Source organism: Podarcis liolepis (assembly GCF_965112155.1).
Source record: "Podarcis liolepis genome assembly, chromosome: 13".
NCBI lineage: Eukaryota > Metazoa > Chordata > Lepidosauria > Squamata > Lacertidae > Podarcis > Podarcis liolepis.
The window spans coordinates 1,040,746-1,066,507 of NC_139573.1; the positions used below are offsets into that span (position 1 = coordinate 1,040,746).

The window sequence follows — 25,762 nt, forward strand, 5'->3', positions numbered from 1 at the left end:
CTCCGATTCAGTTCGAAGAGAGGGCGAAAGGGAGATGACCAGAACCTGCTGTTTTGTACGACTCTGAAGAGTTTATGGCTCTTTGCAAGCAAGTTGGTGAGTTGGAGGCGATTTTAGGGTGCAAGGCGAAGGCTAAGGAAGGAACGAGGAGCCTTGTGGGTCCTTACCCACCACCGTGAGGGGGGCAGCCATGGGCTGGATCCCCCAAGAGGTGCTGGAGAAGAGGCCCCTCCCGCTGAAGAGGCAAGGGGCGATGCCGATCAGCTGCTTGAAACCGAGCTGGAGGCGGCGAGCGAAGCTGCCCTCAGGGAAGCGGATCTGTCGGTAAATGTCGTTCTCCCCGAAGGTGTAAACAGGCACCAGGTCAGCCCTGCGAGGAGGAAGAGGAGGAAGAATTTACTTTCTGTTTTGAGAGAGGGAGAGACAGCATGTTGGTGCGCTCTCCCGGGTTGTTGATTTATTTTGCTGCTGTACAATAAATCGCTTCTTAGAAGAAGAAGAAGAGTTTGGATTTGATATCCCGCCTTTCACTCCCTTTAAGGAGTCTCAAAGCGGCTAACATTCTCCTTTCCCTTCCTCCCCCACAACAAACACTCTGTGAGGTGAGTGGGGCTAAGAGGTCACCCAGCAGTTCCACCTAATCTGGTTGCCCAGGGCAATGGCCTTGGTCCAACCACATCATTTGGCGGTTTCCATGGCAACGGTGAAGGACAGTGACCAGAGCAATGTACAGCGCTGGGTGATCGACAGCGGAAACAGTCATCATCTGCTGCCATCTGGTGGCCAAATGCGGAACTGCAGAGCTGTTTCTGAAGGAAAAACAGTCACGCTTGCCGATGGTTCCAAGAGACAGCTGACAACTGTTGGCTCTGTTTTTGTTCCTTTTTTGCAGGCTGAACTGGAAGCATTTGTGGTCCGAGGGATGTAATGCTGTCTATTGTCTGTGTCTTCTTTAGTTAGAGATGGGTTTAAGGTTTGCTTTGAGAATAATGCATGCTCTATTTCCAGGGGCGGGACTGGAACACTGAACAGCATTCAGTGTTGAATGTCAGAACAGGCTATTCTGGAAACGTCTCAAGCAGGTAAGGGTAACACTGGGTCAGCACAGGCACAGTGTGCAAATGTTCCCACTCACTATATGTGTCATCATTTGTGGCACAGGAGGATGTCCCCCTGCAATTGGGGATATGTGAGAAAAATACCAGGGTGCATTGAGGGGTGCAAAATGAAGTCATGTGCCAAGTTCCTAGATTGCAGAGCATGCAAGAAGGCAAAGGTAAAAACGAGCAGTTATCCTAGGTCTGACAGCGTAACCAAGAAACCTTTTGAGTTGGTTCATGCAGATATTTTGGCCTTACGCCTTTTTGCAAGTTTGGGTGGGGCTAAATATGTTTTAACCTTGACAGATGATTACTCCAGAAACAGCTGGGTGATACCTCTGAAGGACAAGGGTGAAGCTGCCACCATGCTGAGGGAGTGGGTCACTGCAGTGGAACTCCAATTCTCACTGAGGGTTTCCAGTTTCCAATCAGACCGCGGTGGGGAGTTCACTGCGTTGCAGAATTACTTTCGCCAGAAAGGGATACGTCACAGGTTGACGGTTCTGCACTCACCACAGGAAAACGGGATGGCAGAAAGGCGGAACAGAACGCTCCAGGAAGCGGTGGAAGCGATGCTTTTCGACTCAGGCTTACCACAACGCTTCTGGGCGGAAGCTTGGGAAATGGCAAATTTCACTCTGAATCGTTCCTACAACTGTTTCCTACACCAGTGTTTCCCAACCACTGTTCCGCGGCACACTAGTGTGCCGCGAGATGTTGCCTGGTGTGCCGTGGGAAAAATTAAAAAATTCGAAAGATTTTTTTTAAAAAAAGTCAAATTTTCAATTGGGGCGCCGTCACTAGATGACCCCTGGGGTTCCCTCCCTCCCTCCCGCTCTGCGCCTCCCTCCTCCTCCTCCTCCGGGGAGGCCCTTCCTGGCTCTCGGCCAAGGCTTGGCGGCTGCCACTCACTCACTCACTCGCCCACCCGTCCCTCCATCCCTGCACCCGGCCTCTCCCCCTCCGTCCCCGGCGCGGGGGCTGCCAAGATCCGTAGTCCCCTCGCCCTTGGGCTCCGCGCCCGCGCGGGGTGCGCGAACTACGTTTCCCAGCGTGGCCTGGCGGGCCGGGCGTTTTGTTTGAAGCGCTCTTCTCCCGGCCATGGAATGAGCGCAGCGGCGACGGCCGGGCGGGCAGGGGCTCTTCCGCGCAGACCCCGCGCAGCCTGCCTGCACCCCTGCGGAGATCGGGCGGCAGGATGGAGCCCGGGGATCCCCGCGGAGGCGGAGCGGTGGAGGCGGAGGCTGCCCCCCAGGTAGGGCTGCGTCGGGGGGGGTTTATTTTTGCAATGCTGCATCCGCGCCGGAGGGGACGCATTGGACCGCGGGGAGACCCCTTGGCGGGCGTGCAAGGCAATGCATGCGTGCAGGCGTTGCATGGAGTGCAGTGCAATGCAATGGCAACGCGGCGCCCTGCATGCATGCATGCAACTTCCACCGGCGCTCCGGACTTGGCAGGTGAGGGGGGTCCCCAGTGGGCGGCAGAGAGAGCCAGGAGGGCGAAGGGGAGCCGGGGGGGAGTAGCGCTGCTCCCCGAGCCGAGCCCGCTGGGAAACTTCGGCGTCGTTGTGCCGGGTGTTGGAAGCGGAGGCTGGCGGGGGCCCCTCACCTGCAAAACCTGGTCGCCTCTCATATATTTCATGCATTGCATTCATCGCCCGCTTTCTCCTCCAAGGAGCTCCCGGGGGCGCGCGTGGTTCTCCCCGTGTTATCCTCGCAACAACAGCCCTGCGAGGTGGGTCAGGCGAGTGGCCCAAGGGAGCACCCAGGGATTGTCCTGGCCAGGTGGGGTGATTTGAACCCTGCTCTCTGCCCGGTCTCCGTCCTCATTTAGCCCCCACATGTGCATGACTGTGGTTTTCCCCCCTCGTCTTGGCTATAGTGTGAGTCTGTGCTGTTAATTAATGGGGTTCTGCCTTCGGAGAAGATGAGCCAGCCCTCAAGGAGGTGATTATGTAATTTGCTAGCAATTCATGTCCCTCCCGGCGTGACGCTGCGTGCTGACATCACGGGGCTGTAATGGTGGTGTGCCTCGATATTTTTTTCATGAAACAATTGTGCCTTTGCCCAAAAAAGGTTGGGAAACACTGTCCTACACACTATCTGTTATACTCTGCTGAAGCCGGGAGGAGCAGAGTTGCGCATCAGAAGAGTGCTGGATGCCAAAGCACTCAGCTGTTCACAGTCAAAATAGATGTTCAGCAGAACAGGTTATGGCTCATAACTCACAGATGGAATGTCAGGTCAGGGAGAGCATGTAATCCAACCAAGAACCTTGCGAGGGAGGCTAGGCTGTGGGAAGTCAGGGACCTTAGCATATGGAATCCACGGCCTGTTATACATTAAGAGAAAACTTAATTGGGGAAAAGAGAAGGTCCCAACGAAGGAGGAGTGGCTTTTGAAAGACATGGACTAGGCAGAAATAGCAAAGCTCACAGCAAAATTAAGAGATCAGAATGATGAACTTCTTACAGAAGGGTGGAGGCCGTTTGTGGATTACAGTCAAATGAAATCACGGACAGGATTCAAGATAAAAGCAGCAGAAGAAAAATGACAAAATAATTGTAGTAATCTTTTTGTAATAGATGATGATACAGCACAGTAGGAAAGCTTTGAGTAAAAACACTGTAGGTGGAAAGTCCACTTATGGAACAGTGGAATTATTTGTTGGGAAGGTTACTGTGAAAATGTATGAAAAATGTAATGAGAAATTATAGAGCAAGGAAGGGCAGGGACCTTCCGTTCTCGCAATTGCTTCATTGGGGCAAAATCCACTGGGAAGCACTGCCATGCTCACGAGGCCCGAGATATTGCTGACCTGCACCCAACCCCCCCCCCGACATCCCCTTGCCCCCTTGGTGCCCCTACCCGTGTTGCAGCGCCAGGCGCACGAAGCCCTTCCTCCCCTGAAGGCGGACGCGCTGCTCTCCGGGGGCGCTGTCCAGCGACTCGGACGTGCCCCCCACCACAATGACCACCGCGTGCCCGGGGGGGGCACTCAGGAGGAAGTCCAGGGACCTTTTGTTGACCGGGACCATCCCTGGAAGTGGGAGAAAGCAAACATTCTTGTGGGTGTGAAACATTTCCTGGGGTTCCCTGCTTTGCAGAGGGTTGGACTAGAGGACCCTCGCGATTCTCCTCCAACTCTGAAATTATGCGAGTCTATTAAAGCACAAAAGGGTTGCTGGCAAAGGATCAACGTGTCTAGAAGTGGTTGGAGGAGAGACGGTGGCTATCAGATTGAGGTTGAATCCTGACAAGACAGAAGTTTTGGGGGGCAAAGGCGGCGGACAGGTGTGGAGGACTCCCTGGTCCTGAATGGGACAACTGTGGCCCTGAAGGACCAGGTACGCAGCCTGGGAGTTGTTTTGGACTCACAGCTGTCCATGGAGGCGCAGGTCAGTTCTGGGTCCAGGGCAGCTGTCTCCCAGCTCCATCTGGTACGCAGGATGAGACCCTATCTGCCCACAGACTGTCTCGCCAGAGTGGTGCATGCTCTAGTTATCTCCCGCTTGGACTACTGCAATGCGCTCTACGTGGGGCTACCTTTGAAGGTGACTCGGAAACTACAACTAATCCAGAATGCGGCAGCCAGACTGGTGACTGGGGGCGGCCGCCGAGACCACATAACACCGGTCTTGAAAGACCTACATTGGCTCCCAGTACATTTCTGAGCACAATTCAAAGTGTTGGTGCTGACCTTTAAAGCCCTAAACGGCCTCGGTCCAGTATACCTGAAGGAGCATCTCCACCCCCATCGTTCTGCCCGGACACTGAGGTCCAGGTCCGAGGGCCTTCTGGCGGTTCCCTCACTGTGAGAGGCCAAGTTACAGGGAACCACGCAGGGGGCCTTCTCGGTAGTGGCGCCTGCCCTGTGGAACGATCTCCCATCAGATGTCAAGGAGAAAAACAATTACCGTAGATTACGGCGTATTAGGGAACTGGGCGTATAAGATGACCCCCTAAAATTGGCCACTCCACACCGGGAGGAAGCCGCCCAGCAAAATCGGCTTAGCGTCGCTGGGCAGCTTCCTCCCGGCACAGAGTCCGCTGCCCACTGCCCAGCGAACCCATACCCAGCGTATAAGATGACCTCTGACATTTTAGAGAATTTTCCGATGTTAAAAAGTCGTCTTATATGCCAGAATCTGCAGTATCTGACTTTTAGGAGACATCTGAAGGTTTAGGGAAGTTTTTAATGTTTGGTGTTTTATCGTGTCTTTAATATTCTGTTGGAAGCCACCAAGAGTGGCTGGGAAAACACAGCCAGATGGGCGGGGTATGAATAATAATAATTATCATCATCATTATTTGCACAAACAAATGCCCCTTTTCATTTGCACAGGAGCCAAGAATGGACATTCTTGCTGGGGAATTCTATTCCGAGGGGCTCTGGGAGGGCATTCCTGAGACTGGGGTGGTTCCTCCCATTGGATGGGCCAGGCAGGGTTCTTGAAGATGGTCCTTAGGGGAGGGGCCACCCCACTTCCCCACCCCAAACATTCCTCTCTCTGTTGGCCTCACCTGAGCTCATCATGTACTCCCGGTAGACGGGCATGTGGAAGAGCCCTGCGAGGAGGGCCAGGCTGGGGCGGAGGCCGGGGAAGGCGCGGGAAAACCCCGTGGCCTCGGTGCAGAAGGTGGAAAAGGCCCCCGTGCACATTATCCCGTGGGGGTGGGAGCCCAGGACGTAGTTCCGCGTCGGGGGCAGCTCGGCCGTCTTCACCAGCTGCAAGGCAAGAGGGGCAAGTCCTTTGGCATTTGGACCCCCACCTGAATGTCAGTGCACAGATTCCATGGCCAGCAGCCTTTGACGGCCGCCACCTCCTCCTTCTCTGTGATCTGGTCTCCAGGGGTTCCAGAGACCCTGGACATCCTTCGGAGGAAGGCAGACCGTCTGTTGCCCTGCCAGCCCCCTTCTCACACCTGAATGTCACATTCAGAGGCGTGCCCTGCTTTCCATTGGTGGGCATGCACAGATTCCATGGCCAGCAGCTTTTGACAGCCACCACATCCTCCTTCTCCGTGATCTGGTCTCCAGGGGTTCCAGAGACCCCGGGCATCCTTCAGGAGCCCTGCCAGCCCCCTCTTCATACCTTGATGGGGAAATAATCCCGGTGGAGCTCCCAGACTCTCCAGCGCCTCACCCAGTCGCTGCGGCGCCCACCTGCGAAGACAAGGGTTCAGGCAGGGGATGGAGTCAGAATTGTGGGGTTGGAAGAGGACCCCCAGGGGTCATCCATCCCAACCTCCTGCAACGCAGGAATCGCAGCTGAGGAATCCCTGGCAGGTGACCACCCGATCTCTGCTTAAAAATTCATTTAATTATGACGTGCTGATGTTCAATTTTAGTGTTTATTATTGGATTCCAATGGATTATTGCATATTGCTTTACTTGGTATAAATTATTTTAAAATTATTGTGACTTTTTATTTAGGATCTGATTGTTACTATTAATACTAGATATTTTATTATTATTGTGTGTGTGTGTTGGAAGCCGCCCAGAGTGGCTGGGGCAGCCCAGCCAGATGGGCAGGGTATAAATAAAATTATAATCAATCAATCAATCAATCAATCAATAACGAGGAGCAAGATGATGTTTGGGGTCCCTTCCAACTCTGATTCTATGCTCCTGAAGGTAGGAGTCTATCAATTGATGAAGATGATCATCCAAATGTCATAGACCAAATGGAGCAAACAGCATGCAGACCTAGTGGTGGGAGGAAAAAATCCTTAAATAAGAGACACGAGGGAATGATTAATGGACTTCAATGTCTGTACACTAATGCGCAAAGCATGGGAAATATGTGGAGAGAATCAGAACCTACAGGGTCAAGAGGTTCTGTGTGACGTCTTACATTCTGAGGCGTGGTTGAGTATACTGAGGGGAGTGTTTCCTGTGTTCAGTTCTGTTTCGCTTTTGCGGAGAGAGGAAGCACGATGTGTGCGTTGTCGCCAGGAAAGATTTAAGAGCTGTTTTTCTACACGAATAAAGACTTTTAGAAGATAAGGAAGACACCGTGCGTGCAGCCTGATTTATTTTACACACACGCACAGCAACAGTTTCTCGCTGCATGCACTCTGCTCCCTGCCTGGGTCAGCTTCAAGCTTCCGAGCCGAGCTGCGCAGGGGAAGCGCTGGCTGGATGGCAGGGCAATTTGCCAAGAGGTTATGGATGGTCAGCAAACGCTTTGAAGCTGTTGCCAGACGTGCCGGTGTGTGTGTGGGAGCCAGCTGAGGAGAGGCTGCAGAGAGCTTGGAGCTGTGCCTAGCGTTTGAAGGCAAGCTGACGACGCTGAAGCCAGCTTTGAGTCCTGCCTGAAGTTGAGAGAGGCAGACGAACTCAGCTGGGAGGAGCTGACCTGCTGGACCGGGAGCTGGAGAGCTGCTGTTTGTATACGTGAGTAAGCTGGGCCCCAGGGGAGAAGATGGCAGACAGCCATGAATCATTTGCGGTTCCATTTGAAAAATTGGACGGAAAAAACTGGGAGGAGTGGAGTAGGAAGCTGAAGGCCTGGCTGGTAGCCAAGGGTTTGTGGGGAGCGGTCCAACAGCTTCCACTACCCCCACCAGCGGCCGGTGCAGCGGCAGCAGACATTGCAGAGGCACACGCATCGCAGAGAAAGAATCAAAAGGCCCTGGGAGCTATTGTGCTCAGTTTGGATGGTTCCCAGCTACCTTTGGTAGAGGGGCTTGATACTGCTTATGAGGCCTACCGTGCACTGGAAAGAGTGCACCACAGAACAACAGCTGGGGCAAAGATACACACCACCAGACGCTTGTTTGAGATGAAGCTGCGTCCTGGGGATAGCATCAGGAAGCATGTGACTGAGATGCTTTCTGTGTTCAACCAGCTGAGATTGTTGCAAGTTAACTTTTCTGAGGAACTGAAAGTTTATATCTTGCTCAGCTCTTTGGACAAGAGTTATGACAATCTGTGTCTAACTCTGGAGTCTATGAATCCGCAACAGCTGACACTGGCTTATGTGACAGGCCGTTTGGGGGATGAAGAAGAACGGCGTATCAGAGAGGGCAAAGCTGGCTCGGGAGGCTCCTCAGGTTGCAGAGGGGCCAGGCCAGCGGAATGCTCTGTTCAGGCTTTTTCCACTCATCGCTGCTACGTTTGCAATTCTCCTGACCATCTGCGTCGCAACTGCCCCCAGAGAGCAAGGGAGACAGGGCAGGATGTCTCCAAGGTTGTTTCCCATGGGAATCAGCCGGGTTTCCATGGCAACCAGTCCAGCAGAGGGGGCAGGCGTGGGAAGTCGCAGAGAGTACGTGGCTCAGAGGAGGAAGACGGCGCTTATCAGCTAACTGCATCCATGGCGGTTGTAGAGGACACCTGCAAAGGCCCCAAGGACGGGGGCAGCGGGACGTTTGTTGCTATGGCAGCTTTGAAGGACAGCTGCAGTGAGAGCAACGTGATACGTTGGATTATTGACAGTACTGTCAACAGACATCTGATAGCTGAGACACCTGGTGCTGAGATGTGGAACTGCAAACCTGTTTTGGTTGGGAAGACAGTGTGTTTTGCAGACGATTTACAAAAGCCATTGTCTAAAGTTGGACATGTTTATGTTTCTGTTTTGCAGGCGCAGCTGCGAGTCTACGTGGCGCCGGGGATACAGCATTGTCTTTTATCTGTACCTTGTCTCTTACAGGAGGGGTATAAGATTTGCTTTGAGAAGGATGTCTGCACAATTTCCAGAGGGGGGAAAGTCTTGATCAGTGTTCCAAAAGGGCACAACGGCTTTTTTGTTCTTGAAACACCTCTGGAGGGTGAAGGGTGTACTGAGAAAGTACAGGCACAGTCTGCAAATGTTCATGCTCATGTTTCATGTGCTTGCGTGTGGCACAAGAAAATGTCACATAGTTCCTGTGAGGATATCCAGATGCTATCGGAGTGCACTAAAGGGTGCGAAATAAGGGAATGTGGTAGACCCTTAAAGTGCAGGGCTTGCAGAAAAGCCAATGTAAAAGGGTGTGGTTTTCCCAGAGTGGAGAGGGTGGCCACAAAGGCTTTTGAGCTTGTGCACACAGACCTTTTTGGGCCCATGCAAAAGCAGAGTCTGGGCGGGGCCAGGTTTGGGCTGACGCTGCAGGATGATTTTAGCCAGGTTGGCTGGTTTTATCCTCTGAAACGGAAAGAGGATGCAACGCAACTGATCAAAGATTGGATTGCGGAGGTGGAACTAAGGTTCTCCACCAAGGTGCAGGGGTTCCAGAGTGACCGAGGGTCAGAGGTCACTGGGTCTGCTCTGCAGAAATTCTTTCGCCAGAAAGGGATACGTCACAAGGTGACTTCTCCTCAGGAGAAGGGAGTGGCAGAGCTTAGGAGCAAAGCTCTGCTTCAAGCAACAGAGATTCTACTGAATGACTCTGGTTTGCCTCAAAGCTTTTGGGGGGAAGGAATTAAATTTGTAAATTTCACGAAGAATAGGTCCTACAATTCAGTAGTAGGTGACACCCCGCATTTTATGCTTTACGGAGAGAAGCCGAACCTGCATTTCCTCCGTGTATTTGGTTCGAAAGCTATGGTGTTGGTACCAAAGTTTCTGCAAGAGCAGGGTGGTCCAAAGGTCCAGGAAATGATCTTCTGTGGGTATGATCCTGCAACAAATGGGTGGAAGTTTGCATACCCAGAGGGTGATCAGACCAAGCTGCTGGTCAGCAAGCATGCTGAGTTCTGTGAGCAGGGTGGTTGGTCACGGCCTAGGGATGGTCCTGACGTTCACTCAGATTGTCTATCTGAATCTGAGGAGGAAGGAGAGCTAGAGGCTGAACCTGAAAATGAGGACCAGGTCCAGGATCAAGGTCCGGAACAGGTTTGGGCATCTCCACGGGTTGTTAAAGGAGTGTCCAAAAGTGAGCCTTCATCTCCTGTTAGCGTAATGGAGAAAGCTCACAGATGGGTCAAGTCAGAGGGGGGGTCGTCTGATGAAGAAGACGCACTTGCTGGCCCCAGTGGGTCAGAAGAAGCACCCCAGTTTGTGCCCAGGCGTTCATCTCGGGCAACAAAGGGAATTCCACCTGAAAGGTATGAAGCCACTAGTGTTTGGGTTGGTGTGGCTAGGTGCGAATCTGAGATTTGTGAGGAGGTTCAACAGGTGCCTGACAAAGACGCCAGGAAGAGGCGAAAGGCAATGGGGAAGGTGTTGAACTCTCAAGGGTCTGTAAATATGTGTGTCCACAACTTCTCTCAGATTGTAAGGCGAGAGGGGGTGTGGAGAGAATCAGAACCTACAGGGTCAAGAGGTTCTGTGTGACGTCTTACATTCTGAGGCGTGGTTGAGTATACTGAGGGGAGTGTTTCCTGTGTTCAGTTCTGTTTCGCTTTTGCGGAGAGAGGAAGCACGATGTGTGCGTTGTCGCCAGGAAAGATTTAAGAGCTGTTTTTCTACACGAATAAAGACTTTTAGAAGATAAAGAAGACACCGTGCGTGCAGCCTGATTTATTTTACACACACGCACAGCAACAGTTTCTCGCTGCGTGCACTCTGCTCCCTGCCTGGGCCAGCTTCAAGCTTCCGAGCCGAGCTGCGCAGGGGAAGCGCTGGCTGGACGGCAGGGCAATTTGCCAAGAAAATAAACAAGATGAGCTTGAGCTCTTGGTACAGCAAACTAAATATGACATAATAGGCATCACTGAAACCTGGTGGGATAAGTCCCACGATTGGAATGTAATAATCTATTTCAGAGAAACAGACCAGACAAGAAAGGAGGAGGAGTGGCGTTATATGTCAGGGATGTGTATACCTGTGAAGAGATCCAAGATTTAGAACCTCAAAGTCAAAGTGAGAGCATTTGGGTCAAAATTAAGGGAGAGAAGAATAACAGAGACCTCATTGTGGGAGTTTACTATAGATCCCCAAGCCAAACGGAGGACATAGATGATGCCTTCCTGGAACAGATGGCCAAGCATGCAAAAGGAAGGGAGATAGTAGTAATGGGGGACTTCAATTACCCGGATATTTGTTGGATGTCAAACTCAGCCAAGAGCATAAGGTCAAACAGATTCCTCACTGGCCTTGCAGACAACTTCATTGTCCAGAAAGTGGGAGAAGCAACAAGAGGAACAGCCATTTTAGATCTGGTCCTAACCAATGTTAATGACCTGGTTAGTGGGGTAGATGTGGAAGGATCATTAGGCGCGAGTGATCATGCTCTTCTGAAGTTTACTATACAGCGGAAAGGAGCAGCCAAGCATACTAGGACTCAATTTCTTGACTTTAAGAAAGCCGACTTCATAAAACTTAGGGAAGTGCTGGGTGAGATCCCATGGACAGTAATACTAAAAGGAAAGGGAGTTCATGATGGCTGGGAGTTTGTTAAGAGGGAGATAGTAAAAGCACAACTTCAGGCAATACCAATGAGACAGAAACATGGAAGGTGCCTAAAGAAGCCAGGGTGGCTATCTAAAGAACTTGTCCATTAAACTTTAATTAGTTTAATGTTAAGTAAACGTCCAGTGCGCTTCCAACGCCATAAATCTTATCTCAGCAGAGAATTTCGTGCAGCGGTTGAAGAAGGCAGGAGAGTCAGTACCTTTCAATGAAGAATCCTGGAGCAAGCACTTTGGAACTCAGGAAAAAAAACTTTATTTACAAAAGAAAAACCCTGTCGATAAAGCACACATGCTTTTATCTCCGGCATAAAGAAAACTTTACTCTAAACTTAACTCATATTAGCAAACACGCCCACGGCCACAAACTGAGTCTGCGAGTCAGGTCAAGGGGGGGGGGAGGAGAGAGAGAAAACATACGGGTGAACTGACTATTTATACAAACTAACTCACATTCCTGGATGCTTAATGACTTCCAGCTGCTCAGTGATTAGAGCGACTTGTTACCTCTTAACCCTTTAGTACCAACAGAACTTTTAACTGAGTTAAGATTAAAAAAGGATGTGTACAAAAAATGGAAAAGGGGGGAAACCACCAAAGAGGAATTCAAACAAATAGCCAGCACGTGTAGACACAAAGTCAGAAAAGCTAAAGCACAGAATGAACTCAGGCTTGCTAGAGAGGTTAAAAGCAACAAAAAAGGCTTTTATGGGTATGTTCGTAGCAAAAGGAAGAACAAAGAAACAGTGGGGTCACTCAGAGGAGAAGATGGTGAAATGCAAACAGGGGACACAGAAAGGGCTGAACTCCTCAATGCCTTTTTTGCCTCAGTCTTCTCCCATAAAGAAAACAATGCCCGACCTGAAGAATTTGGAGCAAATGATTCAGCAAAGGAAACACAGCCCAGAATAACTAAGGAGATAGTACAAGAATACTTGGCCAGTTTAGATGTATTCAAGTCTCCAGGGCCAGATGAACTGCATCCAAGAGTATTAAAAGAACTGGCAGATGTGATCTCAGAACCACTGGCAGTCATCTTTGAGAATTCCTGGAGAACAGGCGAAGTCCCGGCAGACTGGAGGAGGGCAAATGTTGTCCCTATTTTCAAAAAGGGGAAAAGAGAGGACCCAAATAATTACCGCCCAGTCAGTCTGACATCAATAGCAGGGAAGATTCTGGAGCAGATCATTAAGCAAACAGTCTGTGAGCGCCTAGAAAGGAATGCTGTGATCACCAATAGTCAGCATGGATTTCTGAAAAATAAGTCATGTCAGACTAACCTGATCTCGTTTTTTGACAGAATTACAAGCCTGGTAGATGAAGGGAACGCAGTGGATGTAGCCTACCTTGATTTCAGCAAGGCATTTGACAAGGTGCCCCATGATATTCTTGTAAAGAAGCTGGTAAAATGCGGTCTTGACTATGCTACCACTCAGTGGATTTGTAACTGGCTGGCTGACCGAACCCAAAGGGTGCTCATCAATGGTTCCTCTTCATCCTGGAGAAGAGTGACTAGTGGGGTGCCACAGGGTTCTGTCTTGGGCCCGCTCTTATTCAACATCTTTATCAACGACTTGGATGATGGACTCAAGGGCATCCTGATCAAATTTGCAGATGACACCAAACTGGGAGGGGTGGCTAACACCCCAGAGGACAGGATCACACTTCAAAACGACCTTGACAGATTAGAGAACTGGGCCAAAACAAACAAGATGAACTTTAACAGGGAGAAATGTAAAGTATTGCACTTGGGCAAAAAAAAAAAGGAGAGGCACAAATACAAGATGGGGGACACCTGGCTTGAGAGCAGTACATGTGAAAAGGATCTAGGAGTCTTGGTTGACCACAAACTTGACATGAGCCAACAGTGCGACGCGGCAGCTAAAAAAGCCAATGCAATTCTGGGCTGCATCAATAGGAGTATAGCATCTAGATCAAGGGAAGTAATAGTGCCACTGTATTCTGCTCTGGTCAGACCTCACCTGGAGTACTGTGTCCAGTTCTGGGCACCACAGTTCAAGAAGGACACTGACAAACTGGAACGTGTCCAGAGGAGGGCAACCAAAATGGTCAAAGGTCTGGAAACGATGCCTTATGAGGAACGGCTAAGGGAGCTGGGCATGTTTAGCCTGGAGAAGAGGAGGTTAAGGGGTGATATGATAGCCATGTTCAAATATATAAAAGGATGTCACATAGAGGAGGGAGAAAGGTTGTTTTCTGCTGCTCCAGAGAAGCGGACACGGAGCAATGGATCCAAACTACAAGAAAGAAGATTCCACCTAAACATTAGGAAGAACTTCCTGACAGTAAGAGCTGTTTGACAGTGGAATTTGCTGCCAAGGAGTATGGTGGAGTCTCCTACTTTGGAGGTCTTTAAGCAGAGGCTTGACAGCCATATGTCAGGAGTGCTCTGATGGTGTTTCCTGCTTGGCAGGGGGTTGGACTCGATGGCCCTTGGGGTCTCTTCCAACTCTAGGATTCTATGATTCTATGTTATATTTTGGGGAGGGTTCTTTTGATTCCTGTCAATTACAGGATTTCGTGTGTGTTTTTATAGCAAAATTTAGTAATAATGATAAATACATAAATAAATGCAGCTGATTTTTCTGCCCTGCATACAGAGAGAGAGAGAGAGAGAGAGAGAGAGAGAGAGAGAGAGAGAAATGAAATGCCTTCTGCCATTGTGTTGTGTTCCATTTTATTGGAGGCTGTCTTGGAAAATAGATAACAGTAAATAGCAGTGAGGAAAACAGGTTTGGGATGGTCGCAAGCTGCCCCAGGGGAAGGGGGTGAGTTGGAGGAAGAGGGGCAGGGCGAGGCAGCAGCTCCAGCTGTGTGGGTCTGGGTGTGGGGCTCAGCACCCTTCTCAGACAAGGAGAGGCGCCTTTCACCTGCCCTCCGGGTAGGGTTGGGGGCAGTGCCAGATCTACCTATAAGCTAAACAGGCTATAGTTTAGGGCCCCAGTCGCTTGGGGGCCCCCCAAAAAATTAAAGGAAAAAACCCTGGATGCACATATCCGAAATATAAGATAAAAAACAAATAAAATAAAACCTACCTACATCAACATTGTTTTGTGTTGTGTAGGCTCCTGTGATGTAAGTCATGGGCCCCGCCTGCTAGCCTGTTCCCTAAAATATCCCTGGTTTGCTCATTTCTATATATAGTATACCTACGATCTGCATCTGGGACGCGGGTGGCGCTGGGGGTTAAACCACAGAGCCCAGGACTTGCCGATCAGAAGGTCACGGTTCAAATCCCTGTGACGGGGTGAGCTCCCGTTGCTTGGTCCCTGCTCCTGCCAACCCAGCAGTTCGAAAGCACCTCAAAGTGCAAGTAGATAAATAGGTACCGCTCCGGCGGGAAGGTAAACGGCGTTTCCATGCGCTGCTCTGGTTCGCCAGAAGCGGCTTAGTCCTGCTGGCCACATGACCCGGAAGCTGAACGCCGGCTCCCTCGGCCACTAAAGCGAGATGAGTTCCGCAACCCCAGAGTCAGCCACGACTGGACCTAACGGTCAGGGGTCCCTTTACCTTATGATCTGCATGGACTGCTTGCATGGCTTGAGATGCCTATGAGGTCCATCAATTACCATATAGCATATATTCAACTCAAAAAACAGTGACAATTTGTTGTGGACAACGGACAGCTGGACATATAAAGGGCCTCATCACCTTCAGTAGCTTAGGGCCTCATCAAACCCCAATCTGGCCCTGGTTGGGGAGAATCGAACTCACCTCTCTGTGGTGTATCCCAGTCGAAGATCCACCAGGCGAAATACAGGACGCTGATAGGCCAGAAGGAGGTGAAGAGCAGGTAGACCAGAAGAACGGAGAAGAAGGCACCTGGGAGGAGGAGAGGGAAGGAGATTCTGTGGAATCTTGTTTTTATGTTGTATGCTGCATATGTGATTGCAAAATTCTGATTTGAAAAACCAAATAAATAAATTAAAAAAAAATGAAACCAATATCACAATGTGGACTTCAAACTTGTGGTGGATGATATATCAATATATCGCCCAACACTACCCACAAGCAGCGCTGGGATTCAGAGGCCCTGCCTGGGACCACAACCCCGATTTCACGGGACCCCCCGAGGATGTGATCTGAAGTCCCCCTAAACCCAGAAGAACTTTTTAGGTTGGAAGGGGCACCCCAGGGTCATCTAGCCCAACCCCCTGCGGTGCTGACTCCCTAGCCCTGGAACCATTTTGGCTCCCAAATTGACCAAACGATTTCTCTGCAAGGTCAAAGGAAAATGGAAAAGCCTCCCCATTGTCTTTTCCTTCACAAATCCTGTCTTAAGGGTATGTCTGTGTATGAACAGGGTGAGCCTGTGACCTGGCTCAGGAACTAAGTATTTATCATTACAAAAGACTGGCCAGGCTCCCCAGGGTATCCAGTTAAGTGAGCATTATTAGGTAACCTGCCAGACAGGAGGTAAACAATGCACTCAGATTTCTGCTGTAGACCACCCTTTCTGTGATGTAGGTGTGATGTTTCTGGGGGTGGTCTTGGACTCCAGGGCTGGCAATTTAAAATGTCTATATGAGGGCGGGCACATCTGGGTTCTGGGTCCTCCTGCTGCATGTGAAGGGGGCACCCTGTTGCAACAGTTCAATAAAGATCAGACTAGCTGCTTTGCTTCTCAATATTCTCTGCTTGGCCTCTGTTCTTTTCTCCGACTGATGGAGAGCCTGCAAAGGACTCTATAAGGGCTCTTGTGTCCCCCATAAGGGAATACGGGCAGATTTACGTTTCTTACAGGGGCCTGGCCTGCCAGAGGACCTCCCAAGGGCCATGGCCCCGGGAAGAGGAGGAGGCCAAGCTGCCCCTCTTCCCTGAGGACCCCCTGCCCCTCTTCCCTGAGGACCCCCGGCCCCTCTTCCCTGAGCACCCCCGGCCCCTCTTTCCCACCCACCCCAGCTCCCAACTTACCAAAGAAGAGGAAGGTGAGGACCAACTGGAAGACGCTAAGAGCCTCCAGGTGTTTCTTCAGAGCCATCTTCTGACCCTGGGTCTCAGGGGGGTCACAGGGGGGGAGTTGTGGGGGGGGATGTGCAGCAGATCTCCAACCAGGAGGGGCCCCTGCCTTGGCAGAAGGGAGAGCGTGAAGATGCAGGTGTGTTCAGCACAGGTGGCCTCTGACCTGCATCCCAAAGCCCAGCTGCTCCCCTTCAGCCGTACCCTTGGGAAGGGGGCAGCATGTGGGGCAGGAGGAGGAGGAGGAGGAGGAAAGAGGCTCACTTGTCCAGGAGAAGACGTTGTCTTGCCCACGGCTGCAATTCACAAGTCTCTCTCTGCCACCTGCACTTTGGTCCCCAGGTAGGCCTGCAATAAGGACGCTGCTGTCACCCAGGTGAGGCAAAGGGGACCTGGCTGAGCTCTCCTCCTCCGAAAGGAGACAAGGTGTGTCATTTCATTCCTGACCTTAAAAAGGTCAAGCCCAGTGGCTCCCAAACTGGGCGTGCCCAGAGGACCTTCAGATTCTTTTCTTTTGACTCCCAGCCCTGCCTGGCCCTCGGCTCCCTCCCCTTGGCCCTCATCCCAGGGCCGCCCCGCCCTCTTGGCCCACAAGACAAAGGTTGGGGTGCCAAGATTGATTGCCCCATCTGCCTGCCTCCCTTCTCCAAACCACAGAGGAAGCTGCGCTTTAGGAGATCATCATCATCAAATTTTATTTATATCCCCCCCTCCCCAGCCAAAGCCGGCGTCAGAGCAGCATAAAACGCCATAAAAAGCAGGGAAGAACCGTTTTCAAAACAACAGACGCATTTCAAAAACAGTGGGACTTCTGGTAGAACCATAAAGCGGTATAGTTGGAAGGGACCCCCAGGGGTCATCCAGCCCAACCCCTTGCAAGGCAGGAATCGCAGCTTTGGTGGCACTGTAGCTCTAGGGAAGAAAGAGTGCCTCTGAGCAGGTGAAGAGTGCTCTGAGGATCCGCAGTTGCAGCTGCCTCCCTTTCAAAGGGATCAAGCGCAGCTCCTCCTGATGGCCTTTAGGTGCCCCTGGAAGAAAGACAGGGTGAGAAATCACTGGGATTTCTGAAGCACCCTGTGGGTGGGGGTGCTGGGTGCTGTTCAAAGGTTGCCCCCTCCTCCTCCTCCATCTCCTGCCAGGCAGGGCAGTGAGGTCCAGTGGCGTAGCGTGGGGGGTGCAGGGGGGGGCCGGCTACACCGGGCGCAACATCTGGGGGTTAGGGTTAGGGGGCACAAATCCACGGGTTAGGGGGCGCAAATCCACGGGTTGGGGGGCGCAAAGTACTTGCCTTGCCCCGGGTGCTGACAACCCACGCTACGCCACTGGTGAGGTCCAAGCTGACCTGAGCCTGGCGCGGGCAGAGGTAGAAATTACGCAAACCTTTTTCTGGCAAGGACATTGCTTCCTGCCTCAGGGCAGCGCAGCCTCTCTACAAATTAGCATTTATATATCCCAATACTTTCCTCCAGAAATCTGTAAGCATCAGACATTGCATAAGGAGACGCTTCAAAGAGGCTTATTCTCGTTTTGGCACCTCCAGCAAAGATCATCCCTTGTAGATCATGTTTTTCTATACTGATGTATCGGAGCCCAGTATTATTTCTGGTTGTATAAGACGTAGTTTACAATCTAATGGCACATTAGCCACAGAAGGTAAAACACTGGTTTACAAAAAATATATATAATAATAATAATAATAATAATAATAATAATAATAATAAAAATAATAATAATAATAATAATAATAATAAATTTTATTTATATCCCGCCCTCCCCAGCCGAAGCTGGGCTCAGGGCGGCTAACAACAATAAAACAGTATAAAAGTATAACATAAACAACACTCTAAAATCATTCATTGTAAAATTAATTAATTCAGGCCACTGGCAACCATTGGGCCAGAGCTCCGCGAAGATTGCCAAGGGAGGGAGTCAAGGAATCAAAACAATCCAATGAAAACATGAACACCCACAATTAAAATCCACAAATAAACATCAGAAGCCTGGAGGGCCTTCGGAATTCTGGGACTGTCCCTGGAAAATCAAGACACTTGGAGGGTGTGGCAGGAAACTCTTAATCTCAAGGTCGTGGGTTCGAGCCCATGCTGGGCCAAAGGTTCCTCTCTTTCATTTTCAATTTTACAAAGAATCAAAATACAAACATCATATTTCCTTTGACTCCCCCCCCCCCTTTGTGGACCCTTAGGTTACAATTTTTGTCCTGCATCTCCTCCCTGACTTCAGTTATTATAAGTCCTTACTCCAATCCATGATTCGAATTTTTACTACACATTTTCTGTCAAACCTACAAAGGATTGTAGTTGTTTAAAATAATTTTTTTCAAATGCATTTTAAACTCTCCCCATTCTTTATTGAAATTTGATTCTTCCTGGCTCCCGATTCTTCCGACGAATCCTGCATTGTGGGTGTGTGTGGACTAGATGACCCCCCGGGTTCCCTTCCAGCTCTGCAATCCTATCAGTGTTCATAAGTTGCCCATATATACAATAATAGAATAGCAGAGCTGGAAGGGGGGGGGGTCATTAGTCTACACCCCCCATCCAATGCAGGAATATTTGGCCCAGCGTGGGGCCGAACCCATAACCCAGGAATGGGGAGGTGGGTTGGCTGGGGGTGGGGAGTGAGAGGAAAGAGACCCCAGCCAGAAAGAGCAGGGTTTTTAAGGAGGGGGGGAGGAGAGGGGGAAGACTGATTTCTACCTACCGTATTTTTCGCTCCATAAGACGCACTTTTTTCTTCCTAAAAAGTAAGGGGAAATGTCTGTGCATCTTACGGAGCAAATGTGTGGTCCCTGGAGCCGAATTGCCCAGGGGAGAAAAGCAGATCATGCTTCTTTTTTTGAAAGAGGGAAGGGGGTGTTGAAACAAGTCCTCTGATCGGCAAGCGATCGGGAGCGAGATAAGGGAGGCTAGAGGTAAAGGAGGCTGCCTGGGAGGGGGGGAGGTAAAAGCCCATGGATCCTCAGGATTTTAGCATTGGGTCACCCCAAATTCACCATCAGATCACATAGCATGTCCGTGACTACAGCCTGCACCAAAAATATCAGGCACCCACTGTTTTGTGGGGCCACAATGGGGCAATAACGTGGTTACAAAGCACAGATCCACATGGATCCTCAGGATTTTTGCATTGGGTTGTAGCCTTTCAGGCCTTTGCCACGGGTGGGGTGTGCATTGCTCCTGTCAGCGAGCCAAGGAAGTTGCGAGAAGGCTTATCAGCTGGATGCACTGCTGGCGGCTAGGTCATCTTTTCCTGAGAAGAGGAGAAATCTTTGTTCCTTTCAGCTACTTTGTGTTATACAGCAGAGCTAATGCATTTTAGGTTTGCATCCACAAAGAAAGAATTTGGGAAGTCTTGAGGCCTAGGGAAGTCTTGAGGCCTAGTTGGGGTGACTACACACTAATTGGGGTGACCACACAGTCAGGATTTGGGTATCCTGTCCCTTCATCCCCCCCCCCTTTTATTTTGGACATCCTTCCGTCCCAAGGAGGCACTGGCTGATATTCTCGGGCTAGTGCTATAATCTGGGGCCGAACCATTCGTGACACCATTTTATGCATCATATTTTGCAAGCATTGCAAGAAGCAAGGTACACTGGAGCAGAAAAGAAGCAAAATTATCATTGGGCCTAGAAACATCATTAAAAGTCCTCTAGGTTCGGAAGTCAATCAGTCCACCAGGACATGTCCCATCCGTTCCAAGTAGGGACAGGGACATGGGCCACTTTTTCAATTTCTGCTGCCAAATTTCGAAAAGCTTCAGCACGGTCAGAGATGTTAAAGCAACAGGCCCCTCCTGTCAAATTTAACGCAACACAAAATCCGCCCTGTCGCGCCAGGAGAAAATCCATCCCTAAGCGGAGCTGAAGGACTGCTGTGTGCGTCTCATCTAATTGGGTGGCGATTAACCGGAGGGCTGTGGCTGTGGCATTGGCGACAATCTCTACTACCGCTTGGAGTCTTATTATGCAGTTTAAATTATAAATTGGCCCCCTTGCCCCTGTGATTTTTTCTCCCCGATTCCATGAGGCCGGATCGTAATGGGCCACTATCCTTTCTGGAGGCCACTGATCCTTGCCCCAATTTTGGGAGCTGCCTCCTGCAACTGCTACTAGGTCAACCGAGCGTCTCCTCCGACGGGGTGAGGTGGCAATCGGCTCATAAATCCACATGGGAGGAATTAAAGAGGCTGGGAAGCACACTCCATACCATCCCTTTGGCAGGGCATAGAATCAGGTGAAAGGCGCCTCTCCTTGTCTGAGAAGGGTGCTGAGCCCCACACCCAGACCCACAAAGCTAGAGCTGCTGCCTCGCCATGCCACTCCTCCTCCAACTCACCCCCTTCCCCTGGGGCAGCTTGCAACCATCCCAAACCTGTTTTCCTCACTGCTATTTACTGTTATCTATTTTCCAAGACAGCCTCCAATATATGACACAATGGCAGAAGGCATTTCAACTCTCTCTCTCTCTCTCTCTCTCTCTCTCTCTGTATGCAGGGCAGAAAAATCAGCTGCATTTATTTATGTATTTATCATTATTACTAAATTTTGCTATAAAAACACACACAAAATCCTGTAATTGACACAAATCAAAAGAACCCTCCCCAAAATATAACATAGAATCATAGAATCATAGAGTTGGAAGAGACCCCAAGGGCCACCGAGTCCAACCCCCTGCCAAGCAGGAAACACCATCAGAGCACTCCTGACATATGGTTGTCAAGCCTCTGCTTAAAGACCTCCAAAGAAGGAGACTCCACCACACTCCTGGGCAGCAAATTCCACTGTCGAACAGCTCTTACTGTCAGGAAGTTCTTCCTAATGTTTAGGTGGAATCTTCTTTCTTGTAGTTTGGATCCATTGCTCCGTGTCCGCTTCTCTGGAGCAGCAGAAAACAACCTTTCTCCCTCCTCTATGTGACATCCTTTTATATATTTGAACATGGCTATCATATCACCCCTTAACCTCCTCTTCTCCAGGCTAAACATGCCCAGCTCCCTTAGCCGTTCCTCATAAGGCACTGTTTCCAGGCCTTTGACCATTTTGGTTGCCCTCCTCTGGACACGTTCCAGTTTGTCAGTGTCCTTCTTGAACTGTGGTGCCCAGAACTGGACACAGTACTCCAGGTGAGGCCTGACCAGAGCAGAATACAGTGACACTATTACTTCCCTTGATCTAGATGCTATACTCCTATTGATGCAGCCCAGAATTGCATTGGCTTTTTTAGCTGCCGCGTCACACTGTTGGCTCATGTCAAGTTTGTGGTCAACCAAGACTCCTAGATCCTTTTCACATGTACTGCTCTCAAGCCAGGTGTCACCCATCTTGTATTTGTGCCTCTCATTTTTTTTGCCCAAGTGCAATACTTTACATTTCTCCCTGTTAAAGTTCATCTTGTTTGCTTTTGCCCAGTTCTCTAATCTGTCAAGGTCGTTTTGAAGTGTGATCCTGTCCTCTGGGGTGTTAGCCACCCCTCCCAGTTTGGTGTCATCTGCAAATTTGATCAGGATGCCCTTGAGTCCATCATCCAAGTCGTTGATAAAGATGTTGAATAAGACCGGGCCCAAGACAGAACCCTGTGGCACCCCACTAGTCACTCTTCTCCAGGATGAAGAGGAACCATTGATGAGCACCCTTTGGGTTCGGTCAGTCAGCCAGTTACAAATCCACTGAGTCGTAGCATAGTCAAGACCGCATTTTACCAGCTTCTTTACAAGAATATCATGGGGCACCTTGTCAAATGCCTTGCTGAAATCAAGGTAGGCTACATCCACTGCGTTCCCTTCATCTACCAGGCTTGTAATTCTGTCAAAAAACGAGATCAGGTTAGTCTGACATGACTTATTTTTCAGAAATCCATGCTGACTATTGGTGATCACAGCATTCCTTTCTAGGTGCTCACAGATGGTTTGCTTAATGATCTGCTTCAGAATCTTCCCTGGTATTGATGTCAGACTGACTGTGCGGTAATTATTTGGGTCCTCTCTTTTCCCCTTTTTGAAAATAGGGACAACATTTGCTCTCCTCCAGTCTGCCGGGACTTCGCCTGTTCTCCAGGAATTCTCAAAGATGACTGCCAGTGGTTCTGAGATCACATCTGCCAGTTCTTTTAATACTCTTGGATGCAGTTCATCTGGCCCTGGAGACTTGAATACATCTAAACTAGCCAAGTATTCTTGTACTATCTCCTTAGTTATTCTGGGCTGTGTTTCCTTTGCTGAATCATTTGCTCCAAATTCTTCAGGTCAGGCATTGTTTTCTTTATCGGAGAAGACTGAGGCAAAGAAGGCATTGAGGACTTCAGCCCTTTCTGTGTCCCGTTTGCATTTCACCATCTTCTCTGAGTGACCCCACTGTTTCTTTTTTCTTCCTTTCGCTACGGACATACCCATAAAAGCCTTTTTTGTTGCTTTTAACCTCTCTAGCAAGCCCGCGTTCATTCTGTGCTTTAGCTTTTCTGACTTTGTGTCTACACGTGCTGGCTATTTGTTTGAATTCCTCTTTGGTGGTTTCCCCCCTTTTCCATTTTTTGCACACATCCTTTTTTAATCTTAATTCAGTTAAAAGTTCTTTAGATAGCCACCCTGGTTTCTTTAGGCACCTTCCATGTTTCCGTCTCATTGGTATTGCCTGACGTTGTGCTTTTACTATCTCCCTCTTAACAAACTCCCAGCCATCATGAACTCCCTTTCCTTTTAGTATTACTGTCCATGGGATCTCACCCAGCACTTCCCTAAGTTTTATGAAGTCGGCTTTCTTAAAGTCAAGAAATTGAGTCCTAGTATGCTTGGCTGCTCCTTTCCGCTGTATAGTAAACTTCAGAAGAGCATGATCACTCGCGCCTAATGATCCTTCCACTTCTACCCCACTAACCAGGTCATCAACATTGGTTAGGACCAGATCTAAAATGGCTGTTCCTCTTGTTGCTTCTCCCACTTTCTGGACAATGAAGTTGTCTGCAAGGCCAGTGAGGAATCTGTTTGACCTTATGCTCTTGGCTGAGTTTGACATCCAACAAATATCCGGGTAATTGAAGTCCCCCATTACTACTATCTCCCTTCCTTTTGCATGCTTTGCCATCTGTTCCAGGAAGGCATCATCTATGATATGATAATCCAGCTTTCCACACACCCAATACACATCATGTTCTTGAGCAGAGATACCACCTCCCCCTTCTGAAGCCCTTGCCAAGTGCGTCAGGCACGTAGTTAGATTACAGCCAGAAAGAGTTCCTAGTGCGGACTCACTCACGGTTGTCTGGGCTGGGAAGGTGCGATTACAACACTTCCAGAGTGAAACATCAGCTGGGGAAAAAAACTTTGACAAAGTTCCCAGAAAACTTCCACTTGCTTTTAAGAAGTTACTCTTGAGGTCCTTGCTTAGAGCATGGGGTGGGTAAACTTTGGCCTTCTGGGTTTATGTTGTGGGACTGTAGCTCCTAATTAGCTCCAGGCAGTATGACCAGCAGTTCAGGATGATGACATAGCGGCCAAGAGATAAGCGTGCAAAACTGATGTCCTACTACTTGCATGAATCTGTACTGCCTTTAGACCCAAGCCGTGCTGTGCTGTTGCTGCAACAGCCTTTAGCAAGAACAGATGAGATTGAATCATTTTTCGAAACCTTATTCCGTATGCTGAACAACCATTTTTGGATCAGGGCCATAGTCTTCCCACACAAAATGATTACTTGAGACAAAGTATTGCCAACCATTCATCAAAGGATTATCCAGTTTATGGGACAGTGGCGGGGGCACTGTGTTTGTTTGTTAACGAAGGGGAAAGCAAAGAAGAATCTGGAACCAGACCCCTTCTGCCGCTAGGCGTGGGATGGGATACTGTCTAGCAGCTACGGGATTAGCAGATGGTCATGGGGGGTATATTTCTAGCCATGCCCGGGGGGTTATCTTCAGCCCATACCTCAAGATTCATGAGGCGCCAGTGTTCCCTGTTGCAATGTTGACCTCATGGGAACCTGTTTTTGTTGGGCCCGGTCTATCCTAGCAAGTCTCTTCCTCCCCTCTCAGGGTCATTGCCCCATATGCTCCCGGCTGGTGAGGTGGGGTCCAGGCAGGTCCCCCGGGGGTGGGGGGGTGCCATGGGTGCCGGTCACAAAATGGCTGCCATGGAGGGGGGGCGTTGTAGGAGAGGCTGAGCGGGGGGGGGCAAACAGCCTCCTGCCCCTTTTAGGGTTTCAAGGCGAGGGTATTCTTGTAAGAATTCTAAGGTCTCAAATATAAATTAAATGCTCATAAACGTACAAGGCAAAGACATGTTGTTGTTGTTTAGTCCTTTAGTCGTGTCCGACTCTTCATGACCCCCTGGACCAGAGCACGCCAGGCACTCCTGTCTTCCACTGCCTCCCGCAGTTGGTCAAACTCATGTTAGTAGCTTTGAGAACACTGTCCAACCATCTCGTCCTCCCTCGTCCCCTTCTCCTTGTGCCCTCCATCTTTCCCAGCATCAGGGTCTTTTCCAGGGAGTCTTCTCTTCTCCTGAGGTGGCCAAAGTCTTGGAGCCTCAGCTTCAGGATCTGTCCTTCCAGTGAGCACTCAGGGCTGATTTCAGGCAAACACCTACCTAAGTATATAAACCAGGTGTCTGAAATAGTACAGGGGAGCAATCCTGAAGCCATTTCGACTCTCCCAAATTGACCTCGAATAGTCTTCTGCAGTAAGGGAGGCAAATGGGGAAAGCCCAAGGGGAATATCTTGTATGTGTGCTCTGTTTAACCAAAGTCAGCCAAACAGGCTTATTTTTCACATCCAACATGCTTTCTCTATTTTCTTCCTGCACCTTAGTAAGAAGAATGATACACTGAATAGCGACAGCTGTCTGGTTGTGTTTCCTAAACATAAAACAAGCATTTCATTAATAAATGAAGTGGTCTGTTGTGAATTGCTCATACCAAAACGTAGCTTAGAGCATCTAATATAGGAATTCAGTCAGTGGACTCCCTTTATGGAGTTTTGCTGGCAAGCTCTGCATTTCGCTGGGGAAAGAGAAGGGCCTTGAGCAAAATGCTCTCTGCATGTATTAAAAAGTTTTTAAAAGCAGAGTACCTCTCAGCACGCCCAGAGGCCTTTGCCACACACCCTGAAATGAGCGAAGTCAAAGACCTAAAGCCAAACTGACCCCGTTTATGTGTAATCGGGCTTGTTCCCAAGGACCAGCTTCATCTGGGACGCAGGATCAGGCCCTCCCTGCCCGCAGACTGTCTTGGCAGAGTGGTGCAAGCTCTGGTTATCTCCCGTTTGGACTACTGCAATGCGCTCTATGTGGGGCTGCCTTTGAAGGTGAGCTGGAATCTACAACTGATCCAACAC

At 49.8% G+C, this 25,762-nt stretch overlaps 1 protein-coding gene across 5 annotated transcripts in view; it reads right to left on the reverse strand.

Annotated features, from left to right (window-relative positions):
- The window catches only part of LOC310692147 (2-acylglycerol O-acyltransferase 3-like), a 53,800-nt gene that overhangs the window by 4,903 nt on the left and 23,135 nt on the right, over positions 1 to 25,762 (reverse strand). For 2 of the 5 annotated variants that reach the window (XM_083472759.1, XM_083472758.1), the window contains exons 3-7: positions 15,177 to 15,284; positions 6,196 to 6,266; positions 5,624 to 5,828; positions 3,968 to 4,139; positions 168 to 370 (exon numbers count right to left, since the gene is read on the reverse strand). The exons of 1 other annotated variant lie outside the window; for it this stretch is intronic. In XM_083472759.1, the coding sequence (XP_083328885.1) occupies positions 168 to 370; positions 3,968 to 4,139; positions 5,624 to 5,828; positions 6,196 to 6,266; positions 15,177 to 15,284 (759 nt within the window). Of the gene's footprint in view, positions 1 to 167; positions 371 to 3,967; positions 4,140 to 5,623; positions 5,829 to 6,195; positions 6,267 to 15,176; positions 15,285 to 16,376; positions 16,475 to 25,762 lie in introns of those variants that run through there. 2 more of the 5 variants (XM_083472762.1, XM_083472760.1) reach the window with 2 other exon arrangements.